This window comes from Lagopus muta, chromosome 1, assembly GCF_023343835.1.
Source record: "Lagopus muta isolate bLagMut1 chromosome 1, bLagMut1 primary, whole genome shotgun sequence".
Taxonomy (NCBI): domain Eukaryota; kingdom Metazoa; phylum Chordata; class Aves; order Galliformes; family Phasianidae; genus Lagopus; species Lagopus muta.
Window position 1 is genome coordinate 194,090,109 of NC_064433.1, and position 15,669 is coordinate 194,105,777.

At 51.9% G+C, this 15,669-nt stretch overlaps 2 protein-coding genes across 11 annotated transcripts in view; one reads left to right on the top strand and one right to left on the bottom strand.

The window, feature by feature from the left end:
• NUP98 (nucleoporin 98 and 96 precursor) overlaps nt 1-10,599 on the bottom strand; it is a 39,000-nt gene extending 28,401 nt beyond the window's left edge. Inside the window, exons 1-11 of one of the 4 annotated variants that reach the window (XM_048950242.1) lie at nt 10,403-10,599; nt 8,567-8,672; nt 7,692-7,793; nt 7,403-7,582; nt 6,592-6,731; nt 5,362-5,469; nt 4,573-4,756; nt 3,306-3,469; nt 2,448-2,585; nt 1,917-1,974; nt 46-138 (exon numbers count right to left, since the gene is read on the bottom strand). In XM_048950242.1, the coding sequence (XP_048806199.1) occupies nt 46-138; nt 1,917-1,974; nt 2,448-2,585; nt 3,306-3,469; nt 4,573-4,756; nt 5,362-5,469; nt 6,592-6,731; nt 7,403-7,582; nt 7,692-7,793; nt 8,567-8,639 (1,240 nt within the window). In that variant the 5' untranslated portion in view covers nt 8,640-8,672; nt 10,403-10,599. Of the gene's footprint in view, nt 1-45; nt 139-1,838; nt 1,975-2,447; nt 2,586-3,305; nt 3,470-4,572; nt 4,757-5,361; nt 5,470-6,591; nt 6,732-7,402; nt 7,583-7,691; nt 7,794-8,566; nt 8,673-10,221; nt 10,382-10,402 lie in introns of those variants that run through there. The other 3 variants (XM_048950223.1, XM_048950240.1, XM_048950232.1) reach the window with 3 other exon arrangements.
• The window catches only part of PGAP2 (post-GPI attachment to proteins 2), a 58,872-nt gene that overhangs the window by 26,157 nt on the left and 17,046 nt on the right, over nt 1-15,669 (top strand). The window contains exons 2-3 of one of the 7 annotated variants that reach the window (XM_048950854.1): nt 11,644-12,240; nt 13,139-13,313. In XM_048950854.1, the coding sequence (XP_048806811.1) occupies nt 12,170-12,240; nt 13,139-13,313 (246 nt within the window). In that variant the 5' untranslated portion in view covers nt 11,644-12,169. The other 6 variants (XM_048950879.1, XM_048950868.1, XM_048950860.1 and 3 more) reach the window with 6 other exon arrangements.

A 15,669-nucleotide genomic window follows, 5' to 3' on the forward strand; every position in this document is an offset into this window, starting at 1 on the left:
GGACTGTGCTTAAGCTGAGACAGAACAAGCCAGAAAACTGCTTACCTGTTCCAAACCCTGTCCCAAGCCCAGTTCCCAGGGTCCCCGTTGCAGGCTTATTTCCAAACAAGCTATTTCCAGCATTGTTGGCACCAAAACCTTCAAGGACACAAACAGGAGCTCATTAATCTAAAGCTATCAGCGATGAAATTTAAAACACAAATAAGTATCAGCCACTCAAAGACAGCTCTGCCACAGTTAAGGTCAAATTTTACACACCACTGCCAAAAATGCATGTTAAACAAGCAGCAAGAAGGGACTTCAGTGGTCAAAATAATGTACATGAGTTACAACTATACAACTGACAACATCAGTTTAGAGATTCACTGTCTTCCTTTCTTAAGCTTTTTAATTTGTTACAAAATCCAGTATTTTATAAAGCCAAAAAGGACATCATTATCCTGTTGCCTGTTACAGCATCAAGCACGTTTAGTTTCTTGAACTGCCTGCAAGGAACATCCCCACTGCATACTGTCTATACCACACACACCTCTGGTTCCTACTGACAAAGCAAGGAACAGCCCCCAGCCAGGAGAGTGCACAGCTCAAAAGCACACCTCTAAAGCTCACCCAAATCCAGCACCACACAGGTTAGATTGTAAACTGAAGGCTGCAAAACCATTCTGTTCATGGTTAATTACGTAGGCATTAATTAGTGTAAGGACAGAATTAAGCTAGACAACTGCAGTCACAAACTGGCACCAGAAGCACCCCAGACCCAAACTTCTGCCTGCTGCACTGCTGCAAACAATGCAGGGCCATTAACACAAACACTGGCATTGCTCCTGCTCTCTGCTGCAATGCCCAGCTGTCTGGTTCTCAGTACAGCAAGGGATTTGGAAGCAACTTCCATATAAAACAGGGTAACAAGGTGCCCAAGCTCCATCACCACAATGGGACTGGGCCTGCTGCAGTGCTGCCCTGGCAGCCTAAGAGCTGGACAATTCCTTCCCTCTTTCTGGAAGATGGATATGGCAGAATATCAATTTTTAGTCTGTTTTTTGTAGACAGAAAAGCTGCCAGATCTTCAACACTGTAAACCCAGCCCTGCTCCCCTTGAGGAATAACAGTTCTGCTGCTCTCAGTGTCAGCAGACAAAGGAAGACTGACATTTACTTGAACAAACACACATTTAATAGAATCAAAGAACGGCCTGGGTTGAAAAGGACCACAATGATCACCCAGTTTCAACCCCCCTGCCATGTGCAGGGTCACCAACCAGCACACCAGGCTGCCCAGAGCCACATCCAGCCTGGATTTCTCCTGGACATTTCTGCTGCCTGATCACACGCTGAACACCAAACACCATCAGTGTCACAGGCAAACACTCATGCAAGACCCCAGCCTTCAGAACTATAGATTCTCAAAGTGTGAAAGACAGCAGCTATCAGTGACACTGTTTCTTATCTCTCTTATTATAAATCCCCTAGATCTGCCATTGAACCCCAGACAGCACTGCGTCCCTCAGCACTCCTCTGCAATCACAGCTGTGTAACAGGCTGCAGACACACAATGCTGCCTAAGTTCTTTGATTTCAATTGCTCTTAATTACAGCTTACACCTTCCTAATTGAAACAGCGGGACTTCAACTTAACTACCTAGGTCATAAGTCAGGGAGCAGCACAGAGGAAAGGAACAAAACAGGATCCAAGGTGCTCCTCTGCAGCAACGCCCCTCAGAAGGACGGCTTACCTGAGGATCCTAACACCCAACCGTTAGCATGCGACACTCAGCAGCCAGGTGTGTGGTATATGCAGTACAGTTTTAAGTGACTGAATCCCACTTTTTTTCATATGTACCAAAATTGGAAGTGTTTGTATTGGTTCCTAAACTCAGGGTTGGTTTGTTACCAAAGAGCCCGCCGCCAGTGGTTGTACCAAATGAGGTACTGGTCGTGGTGGTTCCAAATCCAGCAGGTTTGCTACCAAACAGGGTCTGGAAGGAAGAAAACATCAATTTGGAAACCTGACAGCAGGATATTAAAAGAAACGTTGATGAGTTTCATTGCAGGCAAGAAAGCAGAACTGAAGCCCAGCACAAGGCCAACTCCCAGCAGCGCTGTTATGTGCGACCACCTCCTGGAACACAGAGCTTTTCACTCCTCTACCCACAGGGCACACATTAAATCCCAAATAAGTGGCTACTGAGAATCAAGTTCATTCTCATTCAGGGACCATCAAAATGCCTGTACTGCCAGCAGCACGCCAAGGCTCCCCAGCCATGTCTGGCCTCCCTTCCTGCTCCAGACACCACCAGCTCTACTGCCCACCCCTACTCAGAAGGAACTGCACTCCTGCCCTTCAGCACCTTCACTTCCACAGCACTGCCCTGACGAGGCCAACACACAGATTCCAGATGCCATTATGTTTTTATTTGCATTCATTTTATGTACAAAAATAGGAACGTACCGAACCGCCAACACCAAATCCTGTGTTTGCCTGTCCAAAAAGCCCGGTTCCGGTCCCAAACGCAGTGCCAGCATTGGTAGTGGCAGCTGTTCCAAAAAGGCCTCCGGGCTGCGAGGGCTGCGTGGCCCCAAAGATTCCCTACAAAGAAGAATTGCATTAAAATAATGCCACAAAGTCCAGCTGTGATGATAAAAGCATGAACACCAGAAGTCTGTTAATAAATACTGCGCTGTTTTCCTTTTTGATGGGGAAAAAGGTGAAAAAACATTTCAGGAGCTTGATTCAATCAGTCAATTAGTTACAGTAAGGAAAACGAAGGAATTTGTGCTCCATACTGTAGTTTCCCCTCCTCCCCCACTGTGAGCAATGCAGATGGGCAATAACCATTGCAGAGGGGTTTCTGAGAGAAGCCACAGCGCAGCAAGGAGGAATGCAGCACATCTGTAGCCAGAGCCTCTGGCTATACACTAATTACAGCCATGCAGTGCCTCTCGATCAGATGACCCCCCCAGTGATGCTTATTAGCCACCAGAAAGCATAGAATTGTTAATAAATTCCTACAGAATGCTGACAATCAATAACAAGTAAGAGAATTTTATCATCTGCATGAATATGATCGGAAATCCTTGAGCTGCTGAGAGCAGCCATCTTCAAAAGCATGGGAAAAGCTACCTGGGAAAAGCTGTAGGCTTTTATTGTAAGCTGTATGAGCTTGAACAGAGCTCAGAGCTTCACATTTGAGTTCCAAGGAAGCTGTGAAACAATCTGAGGAAGACCAGGATGACTGCATCACAACCCCCCCTGCACAGCTGCAATAGGCACACAACAGCAATGAAGGGCTCACCCAACTCATCTTACCATCGTGCTCGTGTTTGGCTGTCCTAGAGTGCTGGTATTCCCAAAGGGAAAGCCTGTGTTCTGCGTCGTCGTGGCCTGACCAAATGGTTTGTTAAACAGACTTGTCGTTTGAGTCTGCTGACCAAAAAGCCCTCCTGTTGTTCCTGTTCCAAAGCCAGTCGTAGCTACAACACAAAGAAGTTGGTTTAAAAAAAAACCACCCTCAAGTGTTTATCCCAACCCATGCTCAGTGCATTCAAACAAGGAAAAAAAGAACCTCAGCTCAATGGAACAGCAAAACACACGAGGCCAACACAGCCAGCTGCACTCAGATGGAAGCAGTTGTGCATTTTACTGTGTTCTCCTTGTGTGAATTTCTTTAGAGAGAGAGTGGTGAGGTGCTGAACAGCTGCCCAGAGAGGCTGTGATGCCCCGTCCATCCCTGGAGGTGTTCAAGGCCACGTTGGATGGGGCCCTGGGCAGCCTGGGCTGCTATGAAATGGGGAGGTTGGTGGCCCTGCATGGCACAGGGGGGTTAAAGCTTCATGATCCTTGAGCTCCCTTCCAGCCCAAGCCATTCTGTAATGCTGTTAAAACCTAAATTCAACACAGGAACTGAAGCAGCACGCCTCTGTTATCTTACAGCTGGAACAACGTGGCAATCAGTGGAGGAATTTACCCTGCTATCCCTCAGAACAACACAGCTTTCAATAGCTTTCAGTTTCACTTTGTGAAGCAGTTTACTTCAGCTCAGGATACAAATCCCCACTGCTCCCAGGGATTGACTGCCTCAGTGGGCAGGCTGCACATGCAGCTTCCTGCATGGTCATCTCTCTCAAGGACTGCAGCTTAGTGAGCCCTCACACTTAGTGGGCCCTCAGTGAGCCCAAAGATAAAGCCTAGCAGGGCCTGCCAGCAAGGACAGACACATTCTAACCTCAGAAGCAGCAAATCTTTGCTTCTGTTCCCAGTTAACTTTACATTTGGCTTTTATGTTCCATCCAAGAACGCTCAAAAGGTGTGAAACCAGGCTGGCACAATCTGGAAGGGTCTGGAGAACAGATCGTGGCAAGGTCTCATTGGGTCACTATAAACATACAAGGCTGTGGCCAGGGAATTCATGCCTGCTCATTAGCAGAAAGCAAGAAAATCTCATTACAGAACACTGATAATGCAGGCAGTCAAACTCTAAGCTCACACCAGCAATTCCTCATCCTGCTCAGCTGAATAGCTTAATGGAGCATTGGCACAGCTGGTCACAGTGGAGCAGCACGCAGGCAGTACTTACTAGTTCCAAAAGCAGTTTTATTCTGTCCATAGGAGAAGCCTGTATTAGTGGTAGAAGAGCCAAAAAGTCCCGTAGCTGTGCTTGAAGTAGCAGTGGAAGTCCCAAACAAGCCTGTAGTGGCTCCTGCCCCCACAGGATTCGAGGGCCCCTTCCTATTGGCCATGTAGTCTTCTAAACGCAGCTCCTAGTAAAGGAAAACCATTTCTCTTTAAGCAGAGCAAGGCTAAAGCCAGGCCACCAGTATGCTCACACAGCTCCCAGCCTGCCCAGCAAGAAGGCACAACATCAGCTGCTAACAGCTCATTTTAAAACAAGAACTGATCAACAAGACCCGAGCTCAGATGCATCACTGCAGTTACGCCTGGGCTTCAATTCTATTTCTAAGGACATTTTCAGAGCACTCCTGTTTTCAGCTATCAGTTAAGCAAGCTGGAACAGGAGGGCTTCATGGCTGTATCCTTGAGAGCAGTGGTTTACATCAAACAACTGAGTTTTGTCGTGGCTTCTGCCATTATCTCATCAGCACAGTGCTCCCAGCAGGATCTCACCCTCCTGATACACAGCAAGGTGGAATTTCAGCTCTTCAGAAACTGCAGTGAACGCATTAAAAACCAACACCAATACAACGACGTGTTTTGTTTCATGCTACTTCTGTGCATGATGCAGACACTGAAAGCTGCATTTGTTAGCAAGCACATACACTATTTATCACAGTCCAAGAAAGCTCCGCTAAGCCAATACTAATTAATAGCTGTACCAAATCAACATGTTTGAACGTTATCGACTGACCTCGAGAGATTTGCTCTCATACTCCTTCATAGCAGTGATGCATTGGTGCTTAGTATTGATAGTGGTGCTAACTCCAGACTTGACCATGCTATCCGTACCAGTTGGGGGCTGCAAGAGAAGAGGTTAAGCTTCAGATGTAAAATCCAGAGAGGTCTCTATTGATGCAGTTGTTTCTGAGCAGATGCTGGTAAGTTCTTTGCTATGAGAGTGGTGAGGTGCTGGAACAGCTGCCCAGAGAGGCTGTGATGCCCCGTCCATCCCTGGAGGTGTTGGAGGCCAGGTTGGATGGGGCCCTGGGCAGCCTGGGCTGCTATGAAATGGGGAGGTTGGTGGCCCTGCATTGGTGGGGGTTGGAGCTTCGTGATCCTTGAGCTCCCTTCCAGCCCAAACCATTCTGTGATGCTGTTAAAACCTGTTTACCTGCTGTAAAAACAAATCCCCAGCTGCACCCAAGGATTTCACCATCCCTGCTGGCTTTCAGCCCCGTTCCCATCTTACTGCCCTAGGAAGAAGCACCCGGTGCCACTCTAACCCTGCCCAAGCTGATCGCTGCAGCTGTGCCTCCAAGCAGAGATGCCAGGCACAGCCCTGCTCCGTCACATCAGGTAACGGAATTCCCAGCTCATTCCATCCCTAAACTGAGCAGCTACTGAGCAGAAAGCAGCCTTTTGGGCACACAGCACTCACCCCATTTCCAACAGCTCTTCTTCCAGGCCGTCCTCCATTTTCAACTGCCACAGACCCTCAAGGACCCCCCCCCCCCCCCCCCCCCTTAAAGGGAACTCATCCAAAAAACACACAGGGCATCACTGTTCCAATCACATTTCCATTCCCAATGCCCAGTGAGTGACAGGAGCATTTCTTTTGACCCACATTCCAGAATGAGTTCAGCTGTGATCACCTGGAGCTCTGTCACCTCCTGCCTGCCCATGAAGGCCCACCCTATGAACAGCTGTACATCTCAACCTACACAGGGCATTACTCTGGGCTGTTCAATTAGAACAAAAAAGCCTGGGCTCTTTGCAGATTAATTGCAGTGTTAATTACATTTTCATTGTAGCAGTCCAACTAAGGGTATTTCCAAGCCATTTCAAAACACTGCATATTTATGCATTAACTGCTTCCTATTTTCAAGCTCATGGATCCAGGCACTGCTTCACACATAGAACTGCAGGATGGAACATTTCCTACAGCAAAAAGGCCGAATTAAGAAGGAGAAACAGAACTTACATTGAATTTAATGGTTGTGCCAGTCGGAGCAGCAGTAAAACTGGTTGGGCCAAACAGAGAGCCAGATGGATTCCCAAAAGGATTGGAAGTGGTGTTGGTGGTTCCAAAGAGACCTCCGCTGCTGGTACTTGTGCCAAAGTCTGAAAAAACAAGCAGGAACAGAAAGATCAGCACTAAAACAACCATTAATTTAAAGCTTAACGCCAAATATCCAACCTGAGTTAGAAAACAGTTTGGAAACGAAATCAACTGCGAGGGAAAAAAAATAAACAGGGCAGTGTTGGAAAGCTGTGGTCTGTTAACATAGTGTAGATCCCCTCCATCTCATCACCCCAGGAAATAGCAGAGAACCTCAGCACCAAGTTCCATCCTGCTGACAGCAGCACCCGTAAATGGATGTGCACAGAGACAACAGGAAGCTTCGGCTTTCTTCAGAAGTTTCTGCTTCAGGGAATGACAGAAGTGCTGAAGGGGCATTTCAAATATTGTAGCACCAGAAGCAGAACTAACCTTAATTACTCTACAACAGCAGAACAAGAAGCTAAAATCAAGCAGAGCCAAAGGTTAGTTAAGAATAGAAAACACCAGTTGGTCATTTATGTGTAAATTAGTGTAAAACTCAAGGCTAGAATCACAGCTACGGGTTTTGCAGCATATCACACTGGCATCTGCCTACTGTGGACCATAACAACGAAACCAAACATTAACACTTCACATTAACACTTGTACCAGGCCCCCACACACACCCAGCTTCCCGTGCTTCAGTCAAGCTGTATCAGCCATACTCAACAGACACAAGAGTTCGACTCACTTCCAAAGCCAGCAGGCTTGTTCTGTGCGAAGGCATTGCTCTGGGATGAGAAGAGGCCCCCACCAGTGCTGGTGGTACCAAACAGGCTGCTGGATGTCCCTGTGGATGTTCCAAAGCCAAAGCCAGTGCTGGTGGAGGAGGTGGCGGGCTGATTAAAGGCGTTGGAACTGAAGAGCCCTCCTGCAGATAGAAACAAAGCTGTGAGTCGTTTGCCATCGTTTTGCTGCTCGGTTTGAGGTTTTGGTGGTAAAGGTCATCATTTCTGCCTCCAGCTGTAATGCTGCAGTACCTGGCTTTGCCTGGGTGTTCCCAAAGAGGCCCCCAGTGTTGCTGTTTGCCCCAAAGGCTGACGTGCCAAACGCTCCTCCACCTGTGGTACCAAAGCCAGCATCTGGAAAATGAGCACCACAGATTAGATAAAGTCTTATTCTGAACACACGTACGAGAAACTAAACTGAGATTGCCTTTCCAACTTCCAAGCCAAAGTCTGTGCCTGACCAGCTGTACCTCAGCATCAGAGCAGCACCATTAATGCTTTCACAGCTCTTGCAGAAGGAGCCTACGGTGCTGAGTCAGCTGCTGCTACACCTGGCAAGGATGCTCAGCCCCACACCAGGCTGCAAGGCTTCCACTCCCTGGAAGCTGCTCTGCACCAATCTTAGTTTGGGAGCAATACAAGAGCAGAAGCTGTCTTCTCTTCCCACCAAGCAGTGCAAACACACTGATGGATGGTCTGCTTTCACAGGCAGCAATCTCACTGTGCTGTTCATCTCCAGAGAGCTCCCACATCACCTGCTTTTTCCTTCCCATATTCCAGTCCCAACTGAATGAACCTTCCTCCCAGCCCAGGCAAAGATGCCTTCCCCAAAGCATCCAACTTCCCACTCCTTTTATAAAAGGAAGCTTCATCAACAGCATGCAGAATTCTGGTGTGTGCTGAAAAAAGACCCCGTGAAGCAGGCTTGGGCTCCTGATTCTCTGCTAACACAGCTCTGCTTCCCATCACTGCAAGCAAGGGAGCTGGACAGCCCACAGCAGCACCCTGCTCCCATCAGACACAGAGAACCCCCACCTCTGTGTGATTCTCAAGCAGTTCTACTGTGGAAAATAAACCACACCAAGCAGTGCAAAAATCAAAAGTACAGACTCAGATGTATTACTTACTTTGTCCAAAAGTTGATGTTGTTCCAAAGCCAGTGTTACCTCCAAAAGGAGTCCCGAAGGATTTGTTAAACATTTTCAGTATGTTATCAGTTTCCTTTCCTTAAACCTGGAAAGAAGAATCCGGTTGAGCTTTCAAAGCTTTAAATGACATTTCTCATCTTCCTCACCGCTGATACTCAGCAAACTGAGTACTTCAACCACGAGATGCACGACAGCACGACTGAAGTCATTGCAAACAGCCAGAACTGCTAAGGAGAGGAGAGCACTGACACTTCAGCAGCACCACAAGCAAGCTCCCTTCCATCCTTTATGATGTTTCCTACAAACCCACGTGCTCAGATAACCAACCAAGGCAGCTACACTGCCCAGATCTGCCCTCTCAACAAACAGACATCTCTCACAAACGGTGCTCCCCACACCTGATCCACATGCACTGCATGTCTCTGCTCAGCCATCTCACACCTGAGAGCCCACCAAAACACAGCCTTAAGAACAGACACAGGGATTTGCACTGAACTACAGCCTAAGATTGTCCACCAGGGCTTACAACCTATATGTTCCCACTCCTGCTAACACAAAGAAATGCACCGTATGAGAGCTACAGGAACAAACCCTCCTCCAGCTCTGCTTTCATTGCTTGCTGGGCTCACCAAGATGTCCTCAATCCAACACTCTGAGCATTTCCATGTAGCTGCTCACTGGGTGTGTGACGCACCCGAAAACCCCATGCTGTTTTACTTAATTGTAGGTGTAACAACACTACCTCCAACCTTGTCACCAAATACAAGCACAACAGAAATATCCACTTCTTCATCAAGAATCAAATTGGTCACAGAATCACAGTGGTTGGAAGACACTTCATGAGATCACTGAGTCCAACCACCCCTGCTGGTAAAGGAGGAGATCATAGAATGATAGAATGGCCTGGGTTGCAAAGGAGCACAATGCTCATCTAGCTCCAACCCCTTACTGTGTGTAGGGTCACCAACCAGCAGCCCAGGCTGCCCAGAGCCACATCCAGCCTGGCCTTGAATGCCGCCAGGGATGGGGCATCCTACAATAGGTCTCTAGTAGGGTAGATAACAGCAAGACAAGGGGAAATGGTTTGAAGTTGAGGGAGGTCAGCTGGAGGTTGGATGTCAGGGGGAAGTTGTTTAGAGAGAGAGTGGTGAGGTGCTGGAACAGCTGCCCAGAGAGGCTGTGATGCCCCGTCCATCCCTGGAGGTGTTGGAGGCCAGGTTGGATGGGGCCCTGGGCAGCCTGGGCTGCTGTGAGATGGGGAGGTTGGTGGCCCTGCATTGGTGGGGGGTTGGAGCTTCGTGATCCTTGAGCTCCCTTCCAACCCAAACCATTCTGTGATGCTGTGAACAAGTCACACAAAAATGAAACCATGACAGGAATCACAGCATCAGAAACCCGCAGTCCTTTTCTGCGCTGAGACCACCAGTTACTCCGCCACGAAAACGCCATAATCGCTGGCAGCACTGCCCAGGTCCCGGCAGCGCAGCCCCACCACGTTCCCCCATTACACAACGATACCAGCAGCCTTCACACAGCCCCGCTCCCCACACCGCACACCCGCAGTTCACCAAACCGCGGTGCTGAGCCCTAACACGGGGCAGCTCCCTCACGACGCTCCCGCAGCCCTCAGTCACCTCAGCGGCGCCGTTTCATACGGCTATCCCGATCATCGCGACATCCCCCGCTCGGCCCCGCTCCCGGCTGCACCGCCCGCAGGCCGCGGCGGCCCGGCTCCCGGTTTCCGAGGCTGCTCTGTAGCGAGAAGGCCGTGGCGCAGCCCAGAGACCCCGAGCGCACTGCGGACGCGGAGCTCACCGTCGAAGAGAGAAGAGCAGCGCGGCCCGGCCGGGTCCGGCCCGTCCCGGCCCGAACCAGCCTCGCCACTCCCGCGCCGCCGCCACACACGGAGGAAGCTGCGTCACAACCCGCTCCGCGCGCCTCCCAGCGGCCCACGCGCCGTCCCCGCTCCCTTGAGCCCGCAGCCCATTGGCTGCCCCCTCTCGGCGGCAGTGAACGGACCCACCCACTCTCCCTGTTTCCTTTTTTCTATTGGCTAATGTGGAGATAAGCGCCGAGCACTGATTGGTCTCGCCCGGGAGGGGGCGGGGCTGACGCTGCGGAAGAGTCCAGAACATCCCTCCCGCCTCGCTGCCCAGCATCCGGGCGCGCCGGGGGCGGGGCTTCTTCCGGTCCGCCCAATCAGAGAGCTTCTCGGCCTCCTGCGTGCGCCGCGCACAGGGCGGGGCGCGTTTAAGCGGTCCGCCGGTCCGGCAGGGGGCGCCCCACGCGGAGCCTTCGGGCCTTTTAGAGCCGAGCCCAAACCTGGGCTTGATGGGGCAGCGCCGCGAGGGGCGCCCCCGGGTGGGGCCTGCGGCGGTGCTGCGGGACTGAGGCAGAGGGGGGCCGCGGAAGGACAGGGGGGCCGAGGGGCGGGAACGGGGTGGGGCGAAGGGGAGGAGGGATGAGCAGGTACGGACAGCGGGCCCAGCGGAGCAGGAAGAGGCGGGGGCAGATCAGGGCGGGCATGGAGGAGCGAGGAGCGGTGTGAGGTGTGCGGTGCGCGGGGCGGGAGGAGCGGAGCAACGGGGGACAGCGGGCCGAAGGGGTGAGAGCGGGGAACGTAGCGAGTGGGGGGGCGGCCTTTGGGGTCCGGGCCGTGAGGGCGGTCCGTGCGGCGATGGGGGCTGCGGGGTCTCGGTTTGTCATGAGCCCGGGCCGGTAGGGGCTCGGGGTGTGAACTGCAGCTCTACGGGCAGTACTGTGTGACGGCTGGGTCCCAACTTTGCCTCTCCACAGCTCTGTGCTGCTTCTGCCAGCTGTGTCCAGAGCAGGGACGTTAAGATGGTCAGAGGGCTGGAGCAGCTCGCCTGTGAACACAGGCTGAGGGAAGTGGGCTTGTTGAGCTTGGAGAAGGAAAGGCTGTGGGGAGACCTTATGGTGGCCTTCCAGTGCTTGAAGGGTGCTTAAGTTCTTTACGGAGAGAGTGGTGAGGTGCTGGAACAGCTGCCCAGAGAGGCTGTGATGCCCCGTCCATCCCTGGAGGTGTTGGAGGCCAGGTTGGATGGGGCCCTGGGCAGCCTGGGCTGCTGTGAGATGGGGAGGTTGGTGGCCCTGCATTGGTGGGGGGTTGGAGCTTCGTGATCCTTGAGGTCCTTTCCAAACCAAACCATTCTGTGATTCTGTTTGATGCTATGGTGCATATAAACAGGAGGGGGAACGGCTGTTTGTGAGGGTGGGTGGTGACAGGACAAGGGGAATGGTTTTAAAGTGAGACAGGGGAGGTTTGGGTTGGATGTGAGGAGGAAGTTTTGGAGGCAGAGGGTGGTGAGGCAGTGGCACAGGTTGCCCAAGGAGGCTGTGGATGCCCCATCCATCCCTGCAGGCATTCAAGGCCAGGCTGGATGTGGCTCTGGGCAGCCTGGGCTGCTGGTTGGCGACCTGCACACAGCAGGGCTTGGAGCTGGATGAGCGCTGTGCTCCTTTGCAGCCCAGGCCATTCTATGATTCAGGCACACCGTCCTTCATTCAAAGCATCAGCAGTGGAGCTGCCTGGGCAGGAGATCCCACTCTGTCCTCACCTCCATGGCTGCAGCTGCATCCTTAAAGTTTGCATCCCACAGTAAAGGAATCCAGGCAGAGCAGCAAACCCTGAGGTGATCACATGGTTTGACATCACTCTTTGCTGCTCTATGGCAGCAGCACCAGGCACTGAGCAGGACCCTGCCCCACGTTTCTCAGCAGCAGCTCTTTGGGCTGCAGCCTGAGGTCACGCTGCAGGATGTGACCCTGTGTTGCCCTTGGTCTGCTGATAATTGGCTTCAACGGGGATTGTCTGCGAGGAGGATTTGTCCTAGAGCCCGAGGTGAGGGAGGAAGCCGGCACTCAGCATCATGGCCCTTTGTCCCTTGTCCCCAGGTGGAGGGGAGGCGGTGTGGATGGGAGAGATTTGGGTCACACACAGCAGAGTGATGATTTGGGGTTGAAGTAAAGACATGTGCAGTGCTGGGGACTGCAACTCTGTGCACACAGCCTGAGGCACGTAGGACAAACAGCAGTGCCTCAGAGCTGGAGTGCACCTGGCTGATGCTGGGGCATTGAGCCGAGAGCCGAGGCTCGATAACTGGCCTGACCTGACCTGTCTGAGTTGTTGAGCAATGTTTTTATCATGCAAGCTGAAGGCTGTGGTCCTGCAGCTTCCTTGAGGTGTGGTGTTGGCTGTGCTGTGCTCACAGTGCCCCATCTGGGGCAGCATGGTGCCGTGTCAGCACAGCAGCTCTGAGCTCGGCTGAGGAAGGATCTGGATGGCTCTGCCCAGCAGAAATGCAGTCGCGTGTCTCCCAGCCTCGTGGTGCAGTGCTAGAATCGTGTCCCACGCAGCTGATGCTGCTTTCTACCTCTGGCGCCTTCATCCAGCACTCAGACTGCTGTGAAACACCGGCTGTGCCCAGGTTTCTCTGTTTGCAGCTTATTATAGCTTGATGCATCCATGCTGAGAGCTGCTGGGGACTGAAGGGCAGAAAATCCCTCCCAACATGTGCTTTCTGCTTCCAGGTCCGTCAGCATGCTCCAGGTACCGCTGCCCCTGGATCGTGATGGTATCCTGTTCCGGCTCCGTTTCACCACTCTGGCTGTTTGGACTGTGTTTTGCCCCTTGTTTGGTTTCCTTTTCTGCGTGATTTGGTCTCTGCTCTTCCACTTCAAGGAGACAACAGCCACGCACTGTGGGGTAAGTGACGTTCACCTGCAGGGCGCTGAGCTCCTCCGGGTGCTGGCTGTGCAGGGATCCCCTGTTTCCTACCACAGGTGCTGTGTCACCTTGAAGGATTTGTTTTTGTGTTGCCTCTGAAGGGGCAATTGGGTTGGGAAAAGTGACACTGAGCAGATTGGTGTTGATGGCCATAAAGAATAAAACTGACAAGGCTGAAGCTAAGTATGCTGTCTTGACAAGGAGTTCTTCTTACAAGTGGAGTCACTGCCTCTCACGTCTGTTGGAGTTCTTTGGAGCAGCCTGTGCTGCGTGCCTGGGAGCTCTGGCTGCGAGGGACAGCCGGGTTTCTGGAATGCATCAGGTCGAGTTCCTCAGCCATGGCATAAACATCAGTAAGCAGCAGATGTAGAGCTGTGAGAGGAGGCGACCCTGGGGTTGTGCAGCATCCCTGCTGCTCCTCCTCCCAAACACAGCGGGGTGATGAAGGTGGGGGGTGGTGACGTGGACTCCTGAGGGCAGAGCAGTGGGGTCCCAGTGGTGATTGATAGAAATGACATGTGCAGTGTCCCCTCCTCACAGGACAGGCGTGTTGGGCAGTGCAGCAGGGATGCTCTGAGGTGTCCTGCAGCTTGAGATGTGGAGTGAGGGCTCCTCAGCTTCAGCCTGCAGAGATGCTGGGATGAGAGCAGAGAGGTGGAGGCCTCTGACGTCCTGGCTGGGTGGGAGAGCAGACAGGGACCCACTGCCTCCTGTGCCAGTGTGAGGAGCAGGGGAGATCATGAAGCACTGTGTGTGAAGCAAGTGAAAGGAGCTGTTTCCTCAGGCAAACGGCAGCCGGTGTGAGGAGCTTTAGTCTGCAGGCTGTTACTCCACATGGGCGCCATCATCGCTGTCAAGAGCAGACCAAGCTGTATCCAGGACTGCAGAGCCTTTGGAGCAGCTCTAAGAGCCTGTGGGGCACCAGGTCTTGGCTTTAATCAGAGGAAAGATCTTTGAAGGAGCCACTGAAATCCACTGGATCAGCACTTGATCATGATGCTGCTTTTGGCTCTTTAGATCACTGAACTCTTGTCTGCTGAGGACTGAGAGAGTCCATCCCTCAGAGCAGGGGAAGAGCATCATCAATTGCAGGATAGTGAAGAGAGCTTTCAAGTGAGGTTGCTGGGCAAGGGAAGCCTCCATCCACGCCTCTTATTGATTCAATGCCAGCATCAGCAATCGATGCCTGGAGAAAGGAAAGGGATCAGACACTGGCAGGAGAGCTCCTGGTGGGAGAACAGCATGGAAGAATTGCAGCCCCTTTATCCAAGAAAACGATTTCATTGGGGACTCAGCTGAAGTGTTTCTAAAGGATTTCATGCAGCATGGGAAATAAATGGGGATCTGGGAGGTTTAGATTAAACAAGACTTTACAAAACTAAACTAAAACAAGTTTTAGTTAAACCAGACTTTGATCCTTCTGATTTCCTCCCTGCGCAGTTTGTTTACCCCACCAGGTGATCTTGGAGGTCTTCTGCAGCCAAGCTGTGATTCCATGGCATAGTTGTCCTGCAGGGATCACCTTTTGTATGGCAATCACAACTGGCTGCACATACTTGGAGGTCAGCTCCAAGGTTTTCCTGCTGTTGTGTTTCTGAACATCACCTTTGCCTGCTGTTACTGTCAGCTTTCTGTTGTTTCAATGTTGTTTCGCTTCCCTGCTCTCTTCTCTCTCTGAACCTGGGGATGGAATCATCGAATCATTAGGGTTGGAAAAGAGCTCTGAGATCACCGTGTCCAACCCCAACCCATCCCCACTGTGCTCAGTAAAACATGTCCCTAAGTGCCACATGTACACATTTTTTGCACACCTCTGGGGACGGTGACCTCACCGCTTCCCTGGGCAGCCTGTGCTTGAGAAGGGAAGGGAAGGAGTGAGGGTTGTGGATGTCAAGTGGAGAAACCTGAGCAGGGTTCTCAGCTCACTGAGCCTTCTCAGTAGGCTGTGGAGGTGCTGGGGGCTGGATAGCCCTGCAGGATGCATCAGGACTGCTGCTGTGGTACAGAATCACAGGCAGTTCTGTACAGTCTTTGAACAAGAGGGTGCCCAGATGGGTTTGGATGTCTGCAGGAAGATCCTCACCTTGCAGGGCAGCAGTACTGGAGCTCTGCCCCCCTCACAGCACAGATGGAACTCCCTGGGCTGCAGTCTATGCAGGTGCCCCTTGTCCTGGCATTGGGCACCACGGAACAGAGCCCAGCCCCATCCCTGCCCTTCAGACACTGATAAACTTCACTTATCACCCCCTACACTTCAGACACTGCTCAGATCCACCCTTCTCTCCTGCAGATGCACAGCCCTGGCACTCTCAGCCTGTTCCCAGCACGAGGTCCT